Source organism: Heterodontus francisci, chromosome 5 (genome assembly GCF_036365525.1).
Source record: "Heterodontus francisci isolate sHetFra1 chromosome 5, sHetFra1.hap1, whole genome shotgun sequence".
Taxonomy (NCBI): Eukaryota; Metazoa; Chordata; class Chondrichthyes; order Heterodontiformes; family Heterodontidae; genus Heterodontus; species Heterodontus francisci.
The window spans coordinates 101,941,392-101,964,783 of record NC_090375.1 but is presented as its reverse complement, the minus strand read 5'-3'; the positions used below and the strand labels follow the sequence as shown (position 1 = coordinate 101,964,783).

Genomic DNA, 23,392 nt, shown 5'->3' with positions numbered 1-23,392 from the left:
ATGCTTTATTGGTAATACCCGTCAAATTTTATTTGATGTATGCAATGCAAGAATGAATCCACAGAATCTCCTCCAGGTAAAGGTAGTATTTCAAACCTTTGCACTTACCAATACAAATCTTTTTAGTGTTTCTGATGCCATCTACAAGCAGGGTCAGTTTCCCTTTGAACTGCCCTTGATAATTTGTATAAGTACAGCAGCTGTATTTAAACTTTGAAAATGGATTCACATTTTTTTTTCATAGTGTAATTATCAGAAAGATGCTCTCAACCCCGAGAAAGAAGCTATAGTCCAGATACAGTAAGCTAGGAAATGTACTTGAAGGATAAAAAGGGTGGGTTGCAATTGACTCTGAAAGTTTGTATCACCAAATGTCAGGTACATAGTATATACTAGATAGACAACTGAAACCCATACACAGAATGTTGCAGCCTTCCCACAAATGTGGACTAATTCCAACAATACAGAAATTTGATGTCACAGAATCACAGAATTGTTACAGTGCAGAAGGAGGCCATTTGGCCCACTGTGTATGCACTAGCTCTCTGAATGAGCAATTCACTTAGTGCCATTCCACGGCCTTCTCCCATAACCCTGCACATTCTTCCTTTTCAGATAACAATCTAATTCCCTTTTGAATGCTTCAATTGAACCTGCCTCCACCACACTCTCAGGCAGTGCATTCCAAACCTTAACCACTCTCTGTGTGAAAATGTTTTTCCTCATGTCACTTTTGCTTCTTTTACCAAATACTTTAAATCTGTGCCCTCTCGTTCTTGATCCTTTCTCGAATGGGAACAGTTTCTCTCTATCTACTCTGTCCAGACCCCTCATGATTTGAATACCTCTATCAGATCTCCTCTCAACCTTCTCTTTACCAAGCAAAACAGTCCCATCTTCTCTAATCTATCCTCATCCCTGGAACCATTCACGTGAATCTTTTCTGCACTCTCTCCAATGCCTTCACATCTTTCCTGAAGTGCAGCGCCCAGATTTGGGATGCAATACTCCAGCTGAGGCCAAACTAGTGTCTTATACAAGTTCAACATAACTTCTTTGTGCTTGTACTCTATGCCCTATTAATAAAGTCCAGGAGACTGTATGCTTTATTAACTGTACTCTCAACCTGTCCTGCCACCTTCAATGACTTATGCACATATACATCCAGGTCCCTCTTTTCCTGCACCCCCTTTAGAAATGTACCCTTTATTCTACATTATCTCTCCATGTTCTTCTCACCAAAATGAATGACTTCACATTTCTCCGCATTGAGCTTCATCTGCCACCTGTCTGCCCATTCCACCAACTTGTCTATGTCCTTTTGAAGTTCTACACTATCTTTCTCACAGTTCACAATGCTTCCAAGTTTCATATCATCCGCAAACTTTGAAATTGTGCCCTGTAAACCAAAGTCTAGGTTATTAATATATATCAGGAAAAGCAAGGGTCCCAATACTGATCCCTGGGGAACTCCACTACAAACCTTCCTCCAGCCCGAAAAACATCCATTAACCTCTACTCTTTGTTTCCTGTCACTCAGCCAATTTTGTATCCATGTTGCTACTGTTCCAATTATTCTATGAGCTATAACTTTGCTCATGAGTCTGTTGTGTGGCACTGTATCAAATGCCTTTTGGAAGTCCAGGTACACCACATCAACTGCATTGCCCTCATCATCCCTCTCTGTTACCCCTTGAAAAAACTCCAGCAAGTTAGTTCAACATTATTTTCCCTTAAGAAATCCATGCTGGCTTTCTTTAATTAACCCGCATTTGTCCATGTTACTATTACTTTTGTCTCGCATTATTCTTTCTAGAAGTTTCCTCACCACTGAAGTTAAACTGACTGGCCTGTAGTTGCTGGGCTTATCTTTACACCCTCAATGGCAATCTTTTCCTGAACTTGACTATAAATTGCAAAAATCTCCAGACCTTGAATGAATTTGCTCTTTTCTGGCAAGTTTAGGGACCAATAGACAAGCTATGAAGACCATACCTGGTCCAGAAAAGGTCATGAGGCCAAAACCTTATCAGCCTAGCATTTAATGGATTGGTACTACAGGCAGTCTGGATTGTTGCACTCAATTATTTGTAGGATGCTAAGTTTCCAGGGAATCAGCCCCTTTCACTTCAAAAATAGTTCTTCCTGCCTCCTGAGACACTATGGTCATTAACCATGTGACATGAAATATAAGTAATGGAGAAGAAAGGTAATTTCTCATCTCTAACATAGCATAATTCTTGTATTCCTTTGCATTGACGTTATATCATTCTCCCTTGAGTGGCTTGGGTATGTATCTTATTTAGTATGTTTCTTTGAATATATATACATATTAACATAAAAGCCTTTTTTCAATTTTAGACGTATTGATTTCCTAGTTGCAGCTCTTGATGACCTTGTATGGCTTCATTAGGAAGATCACATAGTTCCTCTTCAATGCTCTTATGTTGGAGGCTGTCCCTATAATTTCCTTTTTGTCCAGTAGGACAACTGTATTGAATTTTGGGAATATATGAAAAAGGTGCATTACTTACAATAAGGCATTCTTTACATTCAGCTCCTGATCCAGTAAAACCTTGAGAGCACCTTTCTGGCAATTACTCTATGAAAAGAAACCAGTCATCCATCTCTTGAATTGATGCTTTTTTAAAACCTTCTAATATTTTACACTTTAATGCTGTAAGACTGCAGTCTTCAGGTAACGATGTGAGCATGACTGATCAGTTATAATCCTGTGATTGCATTCACACCCAGATGACAAATCTCTAAAGTTAAACAACCTACAAGCCTGTACACTACTATGTCTCAATAGCTCATTAGAATGTAGCTTATTTTGTTTCAAACTTGTAGTTATTCTGGGAAGTGCTTTAGAATTGAACAATGATAAACTCAGCTATGTAGAACCCAATAAATAATACCAGTACATGGTATGGCCCAGATTTTGCAGTCAGCAGTAAATGCTTAGAGCTGCCCACAGACCTTTTTGTGGGTTTTTGCGCAGCAACTTACAGTCATTGGGAGTCTGATACAATGTAATGTCTTCTACAGGGGATCTGGGACCTGTGTTCAAAGAGCAAGCAACAGCATGGGGGAAAAATTTGTTCATGAAGTGCCACTTCAAGTGACGCAATGCATGCAATGTCAATTCCCCGAGGGCAGACAGTTCCCCGGGCCGATACCTGTGTGGCCCGCGTGGGTATGCTCATTGATATAATTGAAGAATGCCGCACAGGCCACTCAGGTAATGGCCCGTGGCACTGTCTACCCTCAGGGAATCAGCGTAGTGTACATAGTGCTGCTCGAAGTGGCTCTAGGCATACAAAATTCTCCCCCCATGTCTCTTCAACCAAACAGACTGAAGAATTCTTACTGAGGCACACTTAATTTAAACCAGGAAATGTAAGTTAGACTATTTAATTCAATGTAAAATCATGGGCAGAAAGCAATATTGAGAGAGGGAAAGAAAGATGGGATTAAGAGAGAGAAGCGACAGAAAGAAAAAGTTAAAAACCTTTAATTTTTTAATATCCACCAATAATTAAAATCTGAAGGAATGAGATTCCACACTTAAAAAGTAAATTGTCAGTACCAGAGAAGTTGCTTTATAGTAATTAAGACAGTAATAGATAGTAATATGCCATTTAAAATTCACTTACATTTGAATTGATAATAGGTTTTTCTGGCATGTTTAGTGCGTAACTAGTAAGTGATGCAGAATTATGCCTTTCGTGTGTTTGAATGCCATATCTTTTGGCTGAATACCAGTGTAGTGAAGCTTGTGGAAGAGGAGGACAACTAGAACAGCAACTTCTAGATTACCATGTTTAACTTCGCATGTGTCGATGCCGGAAGTTGCTGTCTGATTTACTCCTTAATAATAATCACCATTAATCCAACTGTAAAATCCAAGCCAATATGTTGTTTTGGTCTATTCCTGCCATTTTTTGAATATGTTTGTTTAACTGGTGCCTCCTAATGACAGATGGACTACTGACTTGAATGGTTTGCCATACCCAGCAGCATTAAAAAGCTGAATTGTTGCTGACAGTTTAATGGCATGGTTACTGAAGCACCTGGGTTAATGTCTACAGATCCTGATGTTAATTCAGGTTTCACAGGTAGGTTCAGTAGCACCTTCATGACAGTTTCACCAATTTCTTCAGCACATTGTTTAAATTAAAGTCAACTAATAGAAAAAATGTACATACATTGGCATAAATTGCAAGGTCCTTCTAACAGTTTGATTTTTAAACTGAATACCTACACTGAGATTATTCCGTTCAGCCTGATGTTTAAGACATTGGCTTCCACATGGGCAGATTATTTGCATAAATGCAAAAGAACAAAAAGCAAAAAACTGCAAATGCTAGAAATCTGAAACAATAACAGAAAATACTGGAAGCAGGTCAGCCAATTTCTGTACAGGCAACAGACAAGTTAAATGTTTCATCTCTTCAAGATTGGAAAAATAATGAAAGATGGAACAGCATATAAAAAGGAACAGAACAAAGTGAAGGTTGAAGGAAAAAAAAAGACACCGACACTCACACCCACGAGATAATAAGTACGTGTAGAAAGAGCTATGAAGCGTTTAAAAGGAAACTGGAGATGATTAAATGGTTGAAGTGATATTATTATGAGATGTTAAGAAGAAGTTAATGACCAAAATTAAAGACATGTAAGAGACACAACTGATTTGTGAATAGCTGAGACGGTATTGTGAGTGGTACAGCAAAACTGAATTGGAAATGGGGAAGCTGTCAAAATGGAATTGTATTCAGAAATCTTAGCAGAAGGAAATAACAGGTTGACTGCATCACCAGCACTGTGTTCCAATGGAGGGTCTCCATCCTAATATGTTGATACACCCATTCCCAACATCAGCATGTTAAGGTCTGAAATGATTAAAATCATTGTTAATCCCAGAGGGCTGCTAAGTGCCTAATGGAAAGATAAAATACTATTCCTTAAACTTTTGTTGCACTTCATTAGAACAGTATAGAAGGTCAAACACAGAGAGGTCAGAGTAAGAGTGGGACAGTGAATTCAAATGACAAGTGACAGGAAACTCAGTGTTGAGCTTGCAAAGCAGTCAACTAATTTGCATTTGATCTTAAATGTATTTAAATGTATTCAATTTAAGAATGTGGCAGATATGGGAAAATTTGAATATGAGAGGACATGGTACTAATCTGAGATATTGACATAGAGTGCTATAAATGTTGGCATAATTTATGTGTAAGTGTGATCCAGGAAATTCTGGTTCTATATTAGGTTCCCAGTTACTCACTTAAAGAAATAAATAATGTTTCTTAAATAGGTACATCTGTGAGTAATGACATCTGCAATTTCCAGTTTTATCACACAGCCATTCACAAATCCTGTGTAGATTGAAAGAGTAGTTTTTATTTTACAGTTTAAAATCTTTGAATATACCTTTATCCTTTCTAGTTGCATTTTTAAAATGTGCACTGGTTTCATCTTGAATTTTTTTTTAACAGTTGTGTTAGTATACCGGCAACTCAGCCTGCGCAGTTTCAGTGCTGTATCTCTAAACTAAACTAAACCTCTCTCCATTTTGTCGCTGGGTCAAATACAGTGTTGGATGCATCAGTCGATGCTCTATCTGAGAAACTGGTTGGGAAGCAAATGTACAGCAGCAGCTATCTAATTCTCCCCAGATTAAAATGGCAGAAAGTTAATTCTATTTTCTTTATAAAGCTAATTTGCAAATGATTAGGTATAGCATTAAAAATATTAGCAATAAAATCACTCGCTAACAATTCCATGTTAAGGCTTCCTGGTCCTTTAATGGTTTGACTTTAATGTTCGCAATAATGGTATTTTTTGAATTAAGAATGTTTCAGTGGCATCTGGGGTTTATTTGTTTCTAAATTTGGGTATTTGAAAAAAAGAGGCTTCAGAAGGGAATTTTTGGATAGGCTTGGTTTCTGGAACAGTCTGCTTTTAAACTTTTGTCAGACCATTATCCTGTTGATCTTCTGTAGAAAGATTTTGCATAAGTAGAAAGAGTTTTAAGGGATTAGCTGGCTAGAGATTATAAAACACCCCTTCTTTCCTCCCTCACGCATGCACATTTCATGTTATGTTAATTCCTTTAACGAGAAAAAGCCTGATGAGTACAACTGATGAACTGAATTAAAGGTTCTAATACAGGCAGACATAAGTGATCAATACTTTCCAGAATATATGTAATGGTGGCCTGAATACCTCTGCACCCGCCCTCTGATCATGGCCTCTCTACTCAGTATTTGCCTCAGAAATCAGACATGACTTTGCAAAGAATCCCAAGTCTCAGAAAATAAAAGGGAGCAGCAGCATTCAAGTTGCAGAACCAGACATGGTGCTACAACATCTCACTCCAGCACTTCCGAGCATGAGGCTGACTGTTGATCATTTTGATCAGCTGAGCAAGGATCGAGCCATCATGTACAGGTTGGTTGATACCCGAATATTTCAGTCAATTAGCACCTCACTGCCAAAGCCACTTTATAAATAAATGCAGCACTTACCTATAATTGGCTCTGTTAGACTTTTTTTCAGTCTATGATCATCCACATTATTTTGACTTTGATCCAGTTACAGTACTTTCTATGGTTAAATCATATTCTATTGATGACCTATACTGCTACAGTTCCCTAAAGCCAGCTGTGATCTATCCCCACCCTTATTCTGTCTTTTCCAGCTGTGATGTACTTTTCTGGAGGAAGAAAGTTATGCTTCTTCTGTGTTACTAGATTGTGGTCACTAAGTTGCCTTTTCACAAAGTCACACTTTGGCATTATAAAGACAATATGTAAGGTTTAATGATGGAACCAGGTGTTTTGAATAGAACTGGTTCCATTGTTGCTATATTTTGTTCAATGATCCCAAAAATAGTTATTGTACTATAAACTCACCTCTTTAGGTGACAGGATGGATATATAATCCTCGTATATTAATCTTGCTTTCTCCTCAAGAAGATTTTTGTTGACTTCTTTCTTTAGGTCCTCGCAGGCTAGCCAGAATAGCATATTCTCCTCACTGTATTCTGTTCGTAAAAATTCTCGGAATGCATTTCTTCCTGCAGCACTTTTCATTAATTTGTCGAAAGATTGACCCCAGGATTGCACTTCTTCAAGTGTTGGCTTTGGACTGTATAAGCAAAATCACAAGGAAACTGTTTTATAAGAACTTCCCAGAAAACAGAATGAAAGTCACAATGTTTTAAATAAAACCAAAAAAGAAACACAAATTAGAATTGCACAGTTAATTTCAGAAATAAGGTGGACAAAATTTGCTGGATGCTAATTTTATTTAATTAACTCAACACAACAGTATTTCTGTGCCTTGAATCAAGGAAGACATGAATCTTAGTCTATTTCTGTAACCTCCTGCAGCCCTACAATCTTCCGAGATAACTGCGCTCTTCTAATTCCGACCTTTTGCGTATCCCTGATTTTAATTGCTCCACCATTGGTGGCTGTGCCTTCAGTTGGCATGGCCCTAAACTCTGGAATTCCCTCCCTAAATGTCTCTCCCTCTCTATTTCTCCTTCCTCCATTAAGATGCTCCTCTAAACCTACCTCATTAATCACACTTTTGGCCATCTTCCCTAGTATCTTCTGACGTTGTTCAGTGTCAAATTTTGTTTAGTAATGCTCCTGTGAAGTGCCTTGGGATGTTTTACTAAAACAAGTTGTTGTTAGTCAATATAATACACTGAACTGAAAGAAAATGCAAAGAGGGAAAATTAACATTCTTAGTCATATAATGTAAAATCCTGATGGTTGCTATATAATGGATATGGCGATATTACATTGTTCTGATCCTGTAGTTTTTTCCCCCTGGGAAGTATGCAGTGTGCCTTTAAGGCTGTAACAGGATCAGTACTGCTTTAAGGCAGAAAGCTCCAGGGACTGAGTCAAAGAATGCATTCTCGTTGCTGTAGGATACAGCCAGCTTCAAATGTGCATTCTTGTTGCCGTAGGATACAGCCATTTGGAGAACAAGGACAAAGATACAACGTTGCCTATTGATGTTTGAAACTAGATGAAAAACTAGCTTTTGAGACACAGTTAACAGACACAGACAGACAGCTGGACCAGCATGAACCTAACAGAGTTCTCTGATAATTTAAACTGAAGGAAGATGAATTTTAGACTGATCACTTTTTCACCCCTCAAAAATTCTAAAGCCAAATTAATTCATTGAACTGTAATTGCTGAAATTCATCGCTGGAAAAGAAGAGCAGTAATTCAACTGTTGAATTGGACTACTGATTGTTCTACTGTGGAAGAACCTTCTTTTTCCCCCATCAGACCACTACAAGGACTTCAAGCAACCTTGGACAGTTCCACATTGGAACATTCCACTTTGGCAGGAGCGTAAATCTGCAAGGACACTAATTTTTCTATTTTAAATGTTGTTTATATTTCAGTAGTATTTAAGCATTTAGTTTTTCTAATTAAACAGTTAATTTGTTGATCTAAAGACACCTGGTTTGGTTAGCCTCATTCTGGGGTACAATTTGGCTGGGTCTTTCTTTAATTTGGAAAGTTTAAAATGATATGTTAGGTGATCTGTGGAGGGGCAGGACTGCATCAACAGTGTGTTTCTCCCACCACAATCAGAATCATATGTTTTAATTGGGGACTTTGTCTTGAGCGGTGGTCATAACAACATACATAGTATTACATAGTGATAACAGCACAGAAACAAGCGATTCAGCTCAACAGATCCATGCTGGTGTTTATGCTCCACACAGCCCTCCACCCACCCTTCTCTATTGAACCCTCATCAGCATATCCTTTTATTCCTTCCTCCCTCATGTGTTTATCTAGCTTTCCCTTAAATACATCTATACTAGTTGCCTCAACTCCTTCTTGTGGTATCAAGTTCTGCATTCTAACCATCCTCTGGGGAAAGAAGTATCCTCTGAAATCCCTTTGGGACATATTAGTGGCTAGCTTATATTTATGCCCCTAGTTCTGGTCTCTCCTGCAAGTGGAAACACCTTTTCTACATTTACTTTATCAAATCCTTTCATAATCTTAAAGACCTCTATCAGGTCACCCCTCAGTCTTTTTTCTAGAGAAAGGAACCACCAGCTATGCTGCGACCAATCGAGGAGGAGGAGGAAGAGGAGGATGAAGGAAGAGCAGGAGGAGGAAGATGGGAGGAGGCAACTAACAAATCTCCTTTCTGGCCGGGCTGTCCTTGATCAAATCATCCAACTGCAGTACCAGTGAATGCAACCCCAATACCCTATTCACCAACAGTCCCACATCTTACCTTCCCTCTATACTTGGCCATCACAATGTCCTCTTTACTACAATGCTAAAACAAAAGCCACCGCATAACAAACATTCCAAGCCAAATTTATAAATCAAACATTGCCATATTCCATAAAAAGTCAACTGATCAGCCTTGTGCATTCCCTTAAGGCTTGTCTTCTTTATTTATCTGCCTGTCCTAGTGCTCCTATGTAGTGCTACTCCAATGCCTGCAGCTTGGCTGGTGGAAAGATGCTGATTATCACTGGCAGAGACTGCAGATAACCTTGCAGATGGCTTCGCACAGATCTGGCCTAGCAAGTCCAGCTCTGGACCGCACCGTCTTGGCATGGGTGGCAGCAGTCTGGACTAGCTAGCTGAAAGTAACAGCAAGGGGCAGTGGTGGAGTCACTATGGTGGAAGGATGAATGCTGCTATCCTGAGAAAGGAGAGCAGGTTTGTGCTCCATGGAGTGACTGCCACTCCCCGGGACAGCACCTCAGTAATCCTCGTATTCTGTTGGAGGACAGATTGCTGGACTTCTGTGAGACCTTGCAAGCCCCTTTGAACACTGGTATCTGGAGCTATGATGGCAGCTGTCTGAGCCTTCGTGGCACCAAGCTGAGTTTGCATGAGATCAATCTGAGCTTCCACTGCAGCAGCCAGATGTTGAGTGGCTTTTGCTTGTGCTGCAATGGAAGCTGCACCATGGTTGGGTCTGCAAGTGATCTTTGGCCGCCATGTCCACACTGGAAAGGATGAGCTCCAAGCACTCCGTAAAGCCCTGTGCCAAGTTGGTGCCGGTGTCTTCCATGCTCCTTGACATTGACTGCATGCTTTTTGCCAATGCACCAAACATTTCAGTGTTTCAGTCTGCATACCTATCAGTTTTCTTCTGTAGGCCCCCCTATCAAAGTCCTCATCTGAGTCTTCTGCAGCCGAACTCATGTGTGACCTCCCCCTCCAGTGAGCTGGGTCTTGTGCTACCCTTGACTCCTGCCTGGCTGCAGTCCACTCATTCCCACTGTCTCACCACGTGCAGATCCTGCCTCTAAGCTATCCTCTAAATTACATGCAGTGTCAATATCTGAGCTGGTGGCTGTAAGTGTGAGAGTGAGTGATGATGCTTCTTCATCACTGTCTTCATGCTCTTCCATCTCTTTCTTTTCCACCACTGCCTGGACAGGTTGAAGATCTTAGGTATCTGAAAAGGAGAAGGGCACAAAGATAGGGTTGCAATGAGGGAAGGGGTGGCGGAGTGTGTGTGAAAGAGGTGCATGCTTACACCATCTGCAGCTTGTATACCAGAAGAGATTGTGGGGTGAGGGGGAGGTGTGCTGTGAGAAGGAAGATTCGGTATGAGGATACCGACATCTTTGATGATCTCAGCCCCACTGCTGGCCACGGCCTTGGTCATTGCCAATCTAATGATGGTGAGCACTGTCTCCTCCATGAGGGTAACAGCATACAGCCGGGCCTGTCAACTGCCAGTTAGATGTTGCTGCCTCCGGTTACGTGCCACCTTGTCCTGCAAGAGAGAGGGAAGTGAGTCAGTGAGTGTAGTGCAACATATTCAGATAATGTGGCTGACACGGTTGAATAGCTGGCATCGTGTACAAGCTGTGAGATGTGGGTGTGAGGCTTGCAGCAGCGCTAAGTGCATCAGGGTGAGTTGAAGCAATGTAAACTAAGTATGAGTCAGGATTGATAGAGATTGTTGGTAGGTGAGAGATGGGGATATGGTACACTGAGCAGTGTGTGAAGCTAGTAGTGCAGTTGTTGGGATGTGGCATTTGAAGATGCATTTACTAACCTTGACCACTTGCGTGAGGTGATTGAACTTCTATTGGCACTGCATCCAGGTCCTGGGGGCCACAGTGCTGGCATTGACCTGCATGGCTATCTGCTCCCATTGCATTCTCAGAGTTTGTCTGGAAGCCCTCCTGGCCCCCTGCTGATAAATAACATCATTGCTCCTCTGCACCTCCCAATCAAGGCCTCCAGTGCAGCATCAGAAAAACTTGGAGCCGGCTCTCTGCCATGTTGTGCCATTCTTGAGTCTTTCCCATGTCAAACTCACTTTTACAATGACTTCCAGCACTTGCTCCAGCCGAAATGCACCTTGCCTTAAGAGGTGCAGTCTAGCTTGAGCTGGTGCTAGCCTGTCACGATTTTGCATCCCCTGTTCAGACATCCTCAACATAATGCTTAGCATTGGCTGCACACTACAATCATTTAAATGAACAGGCAGCACAAAATTTGTGTGCTGCCTGCATTGGAAGCAACTGCCGCAGGTTAATAGCACATCCCGATCCCAGTGCCTGTTTTCAGGTCTTATTGAATTTTGCAGCCATAATATTCGAACTCAGAGGCAAGCATGCTACCAGCTAAACCAAGCTGAATCTGTAGCCCTGATACTCATTTTAATTGAGATTTCAACAAATTTGTAAACAGGAAAGAAGGTGGTTTAGGCCCTATTCTCTGGAATACATGAGAGATTAAAGAAGTTGATCCAATGAGAGGTGGAAAATTATACAATGAACTACTTCTACAGGACATCTTTAACACAAAATAGCAAAAGCCTAACACTAGAGTTTGCTGCAGACTACCAGATGGGAATAAGAAGACAATTTATTCTATGAATAAAGGTTTGTGTTTCTTTCTCTCTCCCTCCCCATTTCCTGAGAGCATCACTTTCGCCTGACTCTACTGTAATATAGGCAAATATGACAGTTAATTTGTATGCAATAAGGTCTCACAATCGGAAGAAGGTAAAGGACCAGATACTCTTTTTTTATTCATTCATGGGATGTGAGCGTTGCTGGCCAGGCCAACATTTATTGCCCATCCCTAATTGCCCTTGAGAAGGTGGTGGTGAGCTGCCTTCTTGAATTGTTGCAGTCCATGTGGGGTAGGTACACCACAGTGCTGTTAGGAAGGGAGTTCCAGGATTTTGACCCAGCGACAGTGAAGGAATGGCGATATAGTTCCAAGTCAGGATGGTGTGTGGCTTGGAGGGGAACTTGCGGGCGGTAGTGTTCCCATTGCATCTGCTGCCTTTGTCCTTCGATGTGGTAGAGGTCGCGGGTTTGGAATGTGCTGTGTAAGGAGCCTTGGTACGTTGCTGCAGTGCATCTTGTAGATGGTACACTGTTGCCACTGCGTGTCGGTGGTGGAGGGAGTGAATGTTTGTGGATGGGGTGCCAATTAAGTGGGCTGCTTTGTCCTGGTTGGTGTCGAGCTTCTTGAGTGTTGTTGGAGCTGCACCCATCCAGGCAAGTGGAGAGTATTACATCACACTCCTGACTTGTGCCATGCAGATGGTGGACAGGCTTTGGGGAGTCAGGAGATGAGTTACTCACCGCAGGATTCCTAGCCTCTGACCTGCTCTTGTAGCCACAGTATTTATATGGCTCTGTTATAGCTGTTGAATGAAGGATAAATGTTAGCCAGGACAACGCCCCTGTTCTTCTTCAAATAGTACTATGGGATTTTTGCCTTCATTTCAGCAAGCAGACAGGGCGTCAGTTTAATGTCTCATGCAAAAGACAGCATTTGGCCACTGTAGCATTCTCTCAGTAATGCATTAGTATCTCAGCCTAGATTATGTGCCTTAGTCGGGCTGCCAAGTCTGGTTTGAAATATTCTAGGGAATTTGATCATTTGATGGCATTCTATCACATGACACCACTCATGTGATGTTTAATCAAATGACATTTGATCACTGTTTGCAAATGTTATTCCATTTACCTTAGTTAAGTGTCTCAGTATCATCAAGTTCTGAATAAATTATTTGGCTTTTTGTTTTATAGTGAGAAGAATCACAACTTAACAATTAAATAAAACACTAAATAATAGCAAGATTTAAGGATAATAATGTTTAAATAAAAACTACTTCTGTGATGTTTTTACAGTTTTGACTGCAATGCGAATCAGCAAGTAAATACCACTGATGCGACAAAAAAATCAATGTAAGTAACGTCTAATAAGTTTTCATACAGTCTTATAACTTCTTAAAATACACAGTAAGTTATAAAAATAATAAATAAAGACAAAAGGAAACCTAATTCAACACACTGACCCAAACCCCATGGCTGAAGCCCAGCTTCAGGGAGGTGAGGTTCAGTCCAGGGGGAGTGAGGTATAATCCTCAGGGAGGTGAGGTTCAGTCCAGGGGGAGTGAGGTATAATCCTCAGGGAGGTGAGGTTCAGTCCAGGGGGAGTGAGGTATAATCCTCAGGGAGGTGAGGTTCAGTACAGGGGGAGTGAGGTATAATCCTCGGGGAGGTGAGGTTCTCTCAATGCTCACGGAGTTTCCAGACGATTTTCTTTGGCCCCAATGCTGTCATTCCTCACAACTGGCAATGACATGGTGCGATCCGAATAATGGGGCTCAGTCAACCCTGTTTGTTTACAAGCCATGATAGATGAGGTACTGTGCATGTGTGAACTGCACATACAGGGACTGATTTTCCTTTGTTGGGAGACCAATCACCCATTCCAGTAGACTCCTGCCCAAAGCAGTGGGTTAGGAAGCCTACACCTAAGTGTGACTTGAACCCCCGACCTGCTGGGTTAGAGAAACAGAAGCTATTAATAAGTCAGTCCTTACACCCATGCCAGGATAAGAATGTTGCATAATAACAGGAAGGTTATTACGGAAGGGTATCATAGGGACATAAGAACAAGAGTAGACCATTCAGCTCCTCGAGTCTGTTCTGCCATTCATTGGGATCATGGTTGGTCTGTGACCTAACTGCATATACCTGCCTTTTCCAATTATCACTTAATATGTTTGGTTAACAAAAATCTATCAATCTCATATTTAAAATTATCAATTGACCCAGCATCAACTGCCATTTGTGGAAGAGAGTTCCAAACTTCTACCACCCTTTGCATATAGAAATGTTTCCTAACCACATGCTTAAAAGGCCTGGATTGAATTTTCAAGCTATGTCTCCCTGTCTCTCCATCCAGTGGAAACAGTTTCTATCCACTCTATCAGTTCTCCTTAATATCTTGAAACCTTCAATCTAATCACCCCTTGACTCTCTAAATTGCAGGTAATACAACCCTAGTTTGTGCAATTGTTTCTCATTATTTAACTCTTGGAGTCCAGGTATTATTCTGGTGAACCGACACTGCACTTGGGGAAGATGGTGGGGTCGTGGTAATGTCACTGAACTAGTAACCTAGAGGACCAAGCTTATGACTGGGGATGCAGGTTCAAATCCCACCATGGAAGCTGGTGGAATTTAAATCCAATTAATTAATAAAAATCTTGAATTGAAAGCTAGTCTTAGTAATGGTGCCATGAAACTATCATCAATTATCATAAAAACACATCTGGTTTACTAATGTGTTTTAGAGAAGGAAATCTGCTGTCCTTACCTGATCTGACCCACATCCCATGAAAAAATAAAAGAACTCCCTCCAAGGCCAATATATCCTTCCTAAGTTGTGATGCCAAAACTGAACACTGTACTCCAGGTGTAGTCTATCTAGGGCTTTGTATAGCTGTGAGTTTTAGGAGATACCTGATCAACTAATTGAATATAAATTGTGACACCTCAGTGCTTTGAGTACTAAAGGGAAGACTTTCTGTTTGGGTGCCCCTAGGACTTAAAATTAATATATGGCAAATGATCCATTAAATACTTACTTTCTCCAAGTATTCAGTAGGGAACAGAAGAGCAACATGTCCTCTACAATTACTGGTAATCCAAATAGAATTAATCCCTTCAATGTCAATGAAATGAGGGTCCTAGACAGGTTAAAGGGATTTAAACAAATACATTCCCAGAATTTATCCAAGGGTACGATGAAAGAAAATGGATGAGATTTGTAGGCTGAGATTTTCATTTCTGTACTTGCCAGCCTGTACTAAGATGTATGGATGGAAAATGCTGGGGTGTTGAGTGCAGAAGCAGAAAATCCCAGCCATCAGGTTATAATGATAATTATGAATTCTGCGGATGTCCTGCAAGATTGGAAACAGCATAACGTGCAAATCATTTACAAAAAGGATAACCAGAAGAGATCCAAAAACCCATCAGCCTCATATCAGTATCCAGTAAAATAACGGAACTGATTATAAAAGTAAATTGAAATATTATCTGTGTGTTAATAACTTGGTAAAATAGCAGCCAACATGAATTCAGAAGGGTGAAGATCTAACCTCCTTGATATTTCTTTTGAGGGATTGCCATCTCCCAACTAACATGTCCTACCCAGACTTTCAAAAAGCCTTTGACCAAAGCACCACACAAAAGGCTGCTGCTTAAGCTTAAAGTGATGAGGATTTAAGGTAAAATCTAGTACTGCACAGGAATTTGGCTGAAGAATACAAAACTACTGGTATGTGTTCGGAAAGTGATATTGGGGTGGGCGATATGGTGAGTGGAGTGGTATTGGGATTCTAACTATTTTCAATTTAAATTAACAACCTGGGCTCAGAAGCTCAGTGCAAGCTGATCAAATTCACAGACAATACCAAAGTAGAAGGGATGGTTGAACCTGAGGGGATAGCACAGCAACTACAAAATGGATCAGAAAAAATATGTAATTGGGTAGAAATTTAATATGGACCAGTGTAAACTACTGGACATGGGAGGAAATAGAGGACATAAGCATTCCATGAACAGTGCTGAAGTTGCTAAAGTTATAAGATAAAACGATTACACAGAAACAGGCCATTTGGCCTAGCTAGTCTGGGGCAATGTTTATACTCCACATGAGCCTTTTTTCACTGTAATGGCCTGTTTCCAATCTGCTATAAAATCCCTCTAATCCTTCCTCGCTTGTGTATGTATCAAGGCTGAGTCCTGAAGGACATAGCTGCCAGACTAGGCTTGCGGCAAGTGGTGAGAAAACCATCGCGAGAGCAAAACCTACCTAACCTCATCCTCATCAATCCACCTGTTGCAAATGCATCTGTCCATGACAGTATTGACAGGAGTGACCACCGCACAGTCCTTGTGGAGACGAAGTCCCGTCTTCACACTAAAAGCACCCTCCATCATGTTATGTGGTACTAGCACTGTACTAATTGGGATGGATTCAAAACAGATCTAGCAACTCAGCAAAGGGTATCCATGAGATGTTGTGGGCCATCAGCAGCAGCAGAAGCAGATGCAGAATTGTATTCCACCACAATCTGTAACCTCATGGCCCGGCATATTCCTCACTCTATTAACATCAAGACAAGGGATCAACCCTGGTTCAATTAGGAGTGTAGAAGAGCATGCCAGGAGCAGCACCAGGCTTTCCTAAAAATGAGGTTTCAACCTGGTGAACTGCATGCATGTCAAACAGCAGAAGCAGCAGCTATAGACAGAACTAAATGATCCCACAACCAACAGATCAGAGAGAAGCTCTGCAGTCCTGCCACATCCAGTCATGAATGGTGGTGGACAATTCAGCAACTAACATCCCCATCCTCAATTATGATAGAGCCCAGCAAGTGTGTACAAAAGACAAGGCTGATGAGTTCGGAACCATCCTCAGCCAGATGTGCCGAGTGGAGGATACGTCCTGGCCTTCTCCTGAGGTCCCCACCATCAAAGAAGCCAATTTTCAGCCAATTCTGTTCACTCAACATGATATCAAGAAATGGCCGAGTGCACTGGATACAGCAAAGACTATGAGCCCTGACAACACCACGACCACAGTGCTGAAGACTTGTGCTCCAGAACTAGCTGAGCCTCTAGCCAAGCTGTTCCAGTACAGCTACATCACTGATGTCAATCCAGCAATGTGGAAAATTGCTCAGGTATGTCCTGATCACAAAAAGTAGGACAAATCCAAACCTGTCATTTAGTCCTCCATGGTGGTGGAAGGTATCATTGAAAGTACTATCAAGCAGCGCTAAATCACCAATAACCTGCACACTGATGCCCAGTTTGGGTTCTGCAAGAATCACTTAGCTCCTGACCTCATTACACTTGTGGTCCAAACATGGACAAAAGAGCTGAATTCCAGAGGTGAGAGTGACTGCCCTAAACACCAAGGCAGCATTTGACCAAGTGTGGCACCAAGTTGACCTAGTAAATTTAATGGGAATCAAGGGGAAAACTTTCCACCGGTTGGGGCCATACTTAGTAAAAAGGAAGATAGTTGTGGTTGTTGGAAGCCAAACATCTAAGGCCTAGGACTTTGCTGCAGGAATTCCTCAGGGTAGTATCCTAGGCCCAAAATCTTCAGCTGCTTCATCAATGGCCTACCCTCCATTACAAGTTCAGAAGTGGGGATGCTCACTGACGATTGCACAATGTTCACTAACATTCGTGACTCATCAGATACTGAAGCAGTCTGTGTCCACATGTAGCAAGACCTGGACAACATTCAAGCTTCAGCTGATAAGTGGCAAGTAACATTCGCGCCATACAAGTGCCAGGCAATGACCAGCTTCAACAAAAGGGAATCTAACCATCTCCCCTTGACATTCAACTGCATTACCATTGCTGAATCCCCCAAAATCAACATCTTGGGGGTTACCATTGACCAGAAACTTAACTGGACCAGCCATATAAACACTGTGGCTACAAGAGCAGGTCAAAGGCTGGAAATTCTGTGGCGGGTAACTCACCTCCTGACTCCCCATAGCCTGTCCACCATCTACAAGGCACAAGTCAGGAATGTGATGGAATATTTTCCACTTGCCTGAATGAGTGCAGCTCCAGCAACACTCAAGAAGCTCAACACCATCTTGAACAAAGCAGCCCGCTTAATCGACACCCCATTCACCACCTTCAACATTCACTCCCTTCACCATTGACGCACAGTGGCAGCAGTGTGTACTATATACAAGATGTACTGCAGCAAACTGCCAAGCTTCCTTCGACAACACCTTTCAAACCCATAACCTCCATCACTAGAAGGACAAAGTAACAGATGCATGGGAACACCACCACCTGCAATTTCCCCTCTAAGCCACACACCATCCTGACTTTGAAATATATCAGCATTCCTTTGCTGTCACTGGGTCAAAATCCTGGAACTTCCTTCCTAACAGCACTGTAGGTATACCTACACCACATGGACTGCAGTGGTTCAAGAAGGTTCTCAAGGGCAATTAGGAATGGGCAATAAATGCTGACCTTGCCAGCGATGCTCACATTCCAAAGACGAATAAAAAAACAATACAACCTCCAAATACTTTCATTAACTCAGCAAAAGACTGTAGAAATCAATTAGCAACTATTCAAAAAGACGGCCAAGATGGAGGCCCTCTATGTAATGGAGAGACAAAGGGCAACAATGAGGGTAGCGAGCGAACAATGGAAGTTGGTGACCAATGCACGCAGTATGAAGTCCACAAACCTCACCTACCCTCCCAATGCAGGAAGTTTAATAACCTAAGCAGGGCATACAATGGAAGAGGAATCTATCACATCTTTTGATAATACACCTTACTATGCATGTTTCTCACCTCCACTGAGCTCCCTTCATAATATGCTAAAGCATTTCAATTACTTTGCCAGAAGGAGCTATTGTTTTGTATGTAAAAGAAAAATGAAAGGAATGGAACAATTAAAATTGGAGTTATTCGGGCACAGTAGAAATATTATGGGTTGAAATAAAGCAAAATACATTGAAGAAACTAGTTGCTGGGAAGAAATCACCAAGTCAGGGTAAGGATAAGGATGTTTAACAATGCAATCAGAAAGGGGATTTTAATCTATTAGCTGAGAGACTACAGTGGGAGAAAGAGCAAATTATTCATTTCACTAGACATGGTCATGGGCTGCTTTTTGACCTAGCGGTTTAAGGATGAAGTAGCCTAGAGGTAGAGTACAGAACTAGCAACCCAAAGGTTGAGAGTTCTAAATCCCACCATGGTAAGGTGTAAAGTTGAATTCAATAAAATGACTATTAAAGTTCTTGGATTGTTATTAAAAACCTGACTGGTTCAGTCCTTCAGAAAAAGGATCTATCACCTCCACCTGCTATGGCCGACATTTAACTCCAATCCCACACTATGGGCAGAAACTTAACTGCCAAGGGAAGGTGGGTTTGGGTGCATGTGGGGAGTTAAATCTCCTCAAAATGATGATGAGTTGGGATCCTGACATCATCCTGCCCACTTCTGGTTTTCACCCAAGTGTGTTTGCAGGTGAGCAGGGAACTCCCTTGGAGCTGTTGGTAAGTAATTGTCATATGCAAATAGATTATTAACTGCTGTTTTAACCAACCATTCTGGCTTTAACAGCCAGCAGGCCTATTTCCCAAGCTGTCAGTAACTCACCAGGGTCAGCCAGGCAAGGATACAGCGGGCAGCGCTTCTTCAGTGAAACTGACAGGCTGGGAAGGCTTTGAACAGTGAAACTGAAAAGCTCCAGCTATGGTCATGGGAGAGACTGTGCTTAGAGCACTTCTTCTGAGGGTGCGTTTTCACTGCTTGACAGGTGATCTCCAACTTCTTGTAAGTCATTTTATCTTGATCTGCACTTCACTCACCTTGATCTGTACTGCCCTACTGTCAGCCTTCACTGAGGCATGGTAGCAGGTTATGCAGGATGAGGAACAGCAACACCAACAGCATTAAAAGCAGCAGGAGCAACACCAGCAGCTGGATTAGCTGCCTTCTCCTCAGTCACATGCTGCTCCACAGGATAGAGGGGATGGAGACAGAGATCCAGCTCAAAGGAGGCAAGACCCCCAACACAGGCTTTTCAGGCAAAAGATCTGCTCTCTTGACATGTCTGAGCACCAGCACTTCAGGAGGCTCAGACTTTCACAGGAAGTGGTTGCTGAGACTACAGCCTCCTGGAACACAATGTCCTTCCCAGTGGACCAGATGGGCATACATTGTCAGTGGCCATCAAGGTAGCTGTCACTGGAGGAACACTCCAATCCCCCATCACACACTGCTCTCCCACCTCCCCAACTCCTGGTCTCTGCCTCTCCACAAAGTTGTGTGCTCTCTTCTCCTGTAAGGAGAGACAGCAGAGAGTTATGAGTGTTACAAATGGCTTGTGTGGAGAGGAGGCAAGGACAACATTGGTGGAGGGTGAGTGTGAGGCATGGTGTGAGAGGGCAATAGGAAGAGGGGGAGTGTGAATGTTGGCTGTTCCAATGGAGATGTGAGTTGCCTGGAGAGAAAGGCAGTAGCGGAGCTGCAAGGTATGTTGACCTGAGCAGTGCTATGCAGGAGAATACTGGGAAAAGCAGAATATGGGTCTTGGCACCTGCAAGTGCCACTCACTTTTCCTGATCCTGGATCCTCTTGGTGTACTGTTTCCAGGTTGGAAGGACCACACTTCTGCTCCTGACTTCTTTGGCCTCTTCCATCCAACCCTGCTTAGTTGGAGAGATAGTCCTCTTTCTCCTGTCCTTGTTAGAGCTCACCTCACTGCAGTCCCTCAGGTCCCTCAGCAGGACCATCAGATAAGAGTGAGAGAACCAGGGGGCAGCATTCCCAGGTCTCCTCTACATTTCTGTGGCTGCCAGAGCCTCAACAATCCAGTTGAGCCTTTCTGACCCATGCTGAGGTCCCTTTAAATAGAAATTCCTCCTTTGACTGATTTGGCACATCATCCCACCTACCCTCTCTGATTGATCGGGAAATCCTGAAGCAGGATGCTAACATTGTGGCTCAGTTGAAGAGCCATGGGAAAGCCCTCTGCAGATTCCAACCCATTATAGGTTCTGCCATTTCGGCTGGGATTATGAATTCAAAATTATGCCCTATGTTGCATAAAAGAGGCAGCCCGTTCTTCACTCTGCCCAATTTTCATTTCCATTAACCTTTGCTCCCATCTGTTATGTGCCCTGCCAGAGTTGAATTTTATCCACTTAATGTCCTTAGGGCAACTACGGATGGGCAATAAATAATGCTTTGCCCGTGCTGCCAAAGAGCAACTGAAAAAATAAATGAGGGAGAAGCTGATTTGTATCTTGGAAGAGATTTGTATCTTGTTTTGTGCAACAAACCAGAGATGATAGGAAAATGTAAGGTTAGGGAACATCTTGGAAACTGTGTGTATAACATAACTAAGTTTGGCATCAGACTCACCAAATATAAAGAGAATAAAATGAAGACTAAATTTTGGAAGTTCTGGAAATACTGATGAAAGGTCACTGACCTGAAACTCTGCCTCTCTCTGCACAGATGCTGCCTGACCTGCTGAGTATTTCCAGCACTTTCTGCTTTTATTTCAGATTTCCAGCATCTGCAGTATTTTGCTTTTATATCAGAGTCTTTGACATCTGTTTCCTGTGGATGAGGCACCCAGTTGGGAGCGTATTGTTGAAAATAACCCCTTAAGAGTTTAAAACTCATAAAACAATATTTCCATTGTTTCTCCCAAGTGTAGGGTAAACCTATTCCAATGTATATGTGAAGGGCAAAATATGCCCAAAACATACTTTCCACACTCAGAGTCTTAAAAATAGAGTATAATCTACAATCCCACACTTCAGGGAGTGAGTGTATTGTTGGAATCCTGAGAAGGTGGCCTGTAATTTTTCTACACATTAATTATTTTAATGGCGGGGAGATCTTGGAATGCGAACCCACAATTCACTCTGTTCAAGCATTGCACCCAACTAGTAGCTCTGAATCAAGTCTAATATTCTGTGTGATCTTGTGTTTCTGAAGCTAGTTGGATCAACAACTTATTTTCTCCCTTTATCAAATGTTTTATATTTGCAGTGTCAAAACATATTTTTTTTAAAAAGATCTTTTCTTTGTAATTAGTTGGTGAGATGTTCTGTTATTGTCATGCTTGCAATTGGACCTGGAAAGTCTTATCACTGAAATGCCTCCTTTCCCTAAGACAGGTTGCGCAGATGACAAAATTATTAAAGAAAGAGGACTTATCCAGATGATTAACTGATTTGGTACATCTAGAAGACGCTTATTTCCAAAAACACAACTATTCACCTTTAGGTGTAATAGTTATCGGCTTTCTCAGTTGCAAAATTCCCAACTTTTCACTCTTCCGTAAATCCTTCCTTGGGATGGCCAAACATCCTGAATAGAGTCCTGAACATTCTGAACTGACTTGCATAATATGAAATTGAACTCTGTGCCTAATATAGGCTAAATCAAATTGAATAAAAATTATGTATTTGTTTTCAATATACAGTAGCAGGCAATAGAATATTGAGTTTAAACTACCCAAAGAATTGATGCTACTAACCCACTTAATTTTTAGCAGTTGTGGCATATTCTTTTTAGAGAGTCGTACAGCATAGAAACAGGCCCTTCGGCCCACCGCGTCCATGCCGACCATAATGCCTATCTATATTAATCCCATCTGCCTGCCATAATTCCATATCCCTCTATGCCTTGCTCATTCAAGTACCTGTCCAGATGCCCCTTAAATGTCACTACTGTTCCTGCCTCTACCACCTCCCCAGGCAGCTCATTCCAGATACCCACTATTCTTTGTGTGAAAAATTTACCCCTTTGATCCCCTTTAAACCTCCTCCCTCTCACCTTAAATCTATGCCCTCTAGTTTTAGCCACCCCTACCATGGGAAACAGACTCTGGCTATCTACCTTATCTATGCCTCTCATAATTTTATATACCTCGATCATGTCCCCTCTCAGCCTCCTTCGCTCCAGGGAAAACAGACTCAGCCCATCCAATCTCTCTTTATAACTCAAACCCTCCAAACCAGGCAACATCCTTGTGAATCTTTTCTATGCCCTCTCTAGCTTAATCACATCTTTCCTGTAATGTGGCGACCAGAACTGCACACAGTACTCCAAATGCGGCCTAACCAACATTATGTACAACTGTAACATGACGTCCCAACTCTTGTACTCAGTGCCTCGGCCAATGAAGGCAAGCATGCCAGATGCCTTCTTCACCACCCTGTCTACCTGTGTTGCCACTTTCAGGGAACTATGTACTTGCACCCCAAGGTCTCTCTGCTCAACAACACTCCCCAAGGCCCTGCCATTCACTGTACATGTCCTGCCCTGGTTTAACTTCCCAAAATGCATCACTTCACACTTGTCTGCATTAAATTCCATTTGCCAATCCCTTGCCCACTTTTCCAGTTGATCTATATCCTGTTGTAACCTTAGACAACCTTCTTCACTGTCCACTATACCACCAATTTTGGTGTCATCTGCAAACTTACTAATCATGCCCCTTACATTC

General features: G+C 41.9%; 1 protein-coding gene across 1 annotated transcript in view; it reads right to left on the bottom strand.

Annotated features, from left to right (window-relative positions):
• Positions 1-23,392, bottom strand: part of rgs20 (regulator of G protein signaling 20) — a 212,816-nt gene that overhangs the window by 1,334 nt on the left and 188,090 nt on the right. Inside the window, exon 4 of the mRNA XM_068030868.1 lies at positions 6,921-7,155. Within this exon, the coding sequence (XP_067886969.1) occupies positions 6,921-7,155 (235 nt within the window). The remainder of the gene's footprint in view (positions 1-6,920; positions 7,156-23,392) is intronic.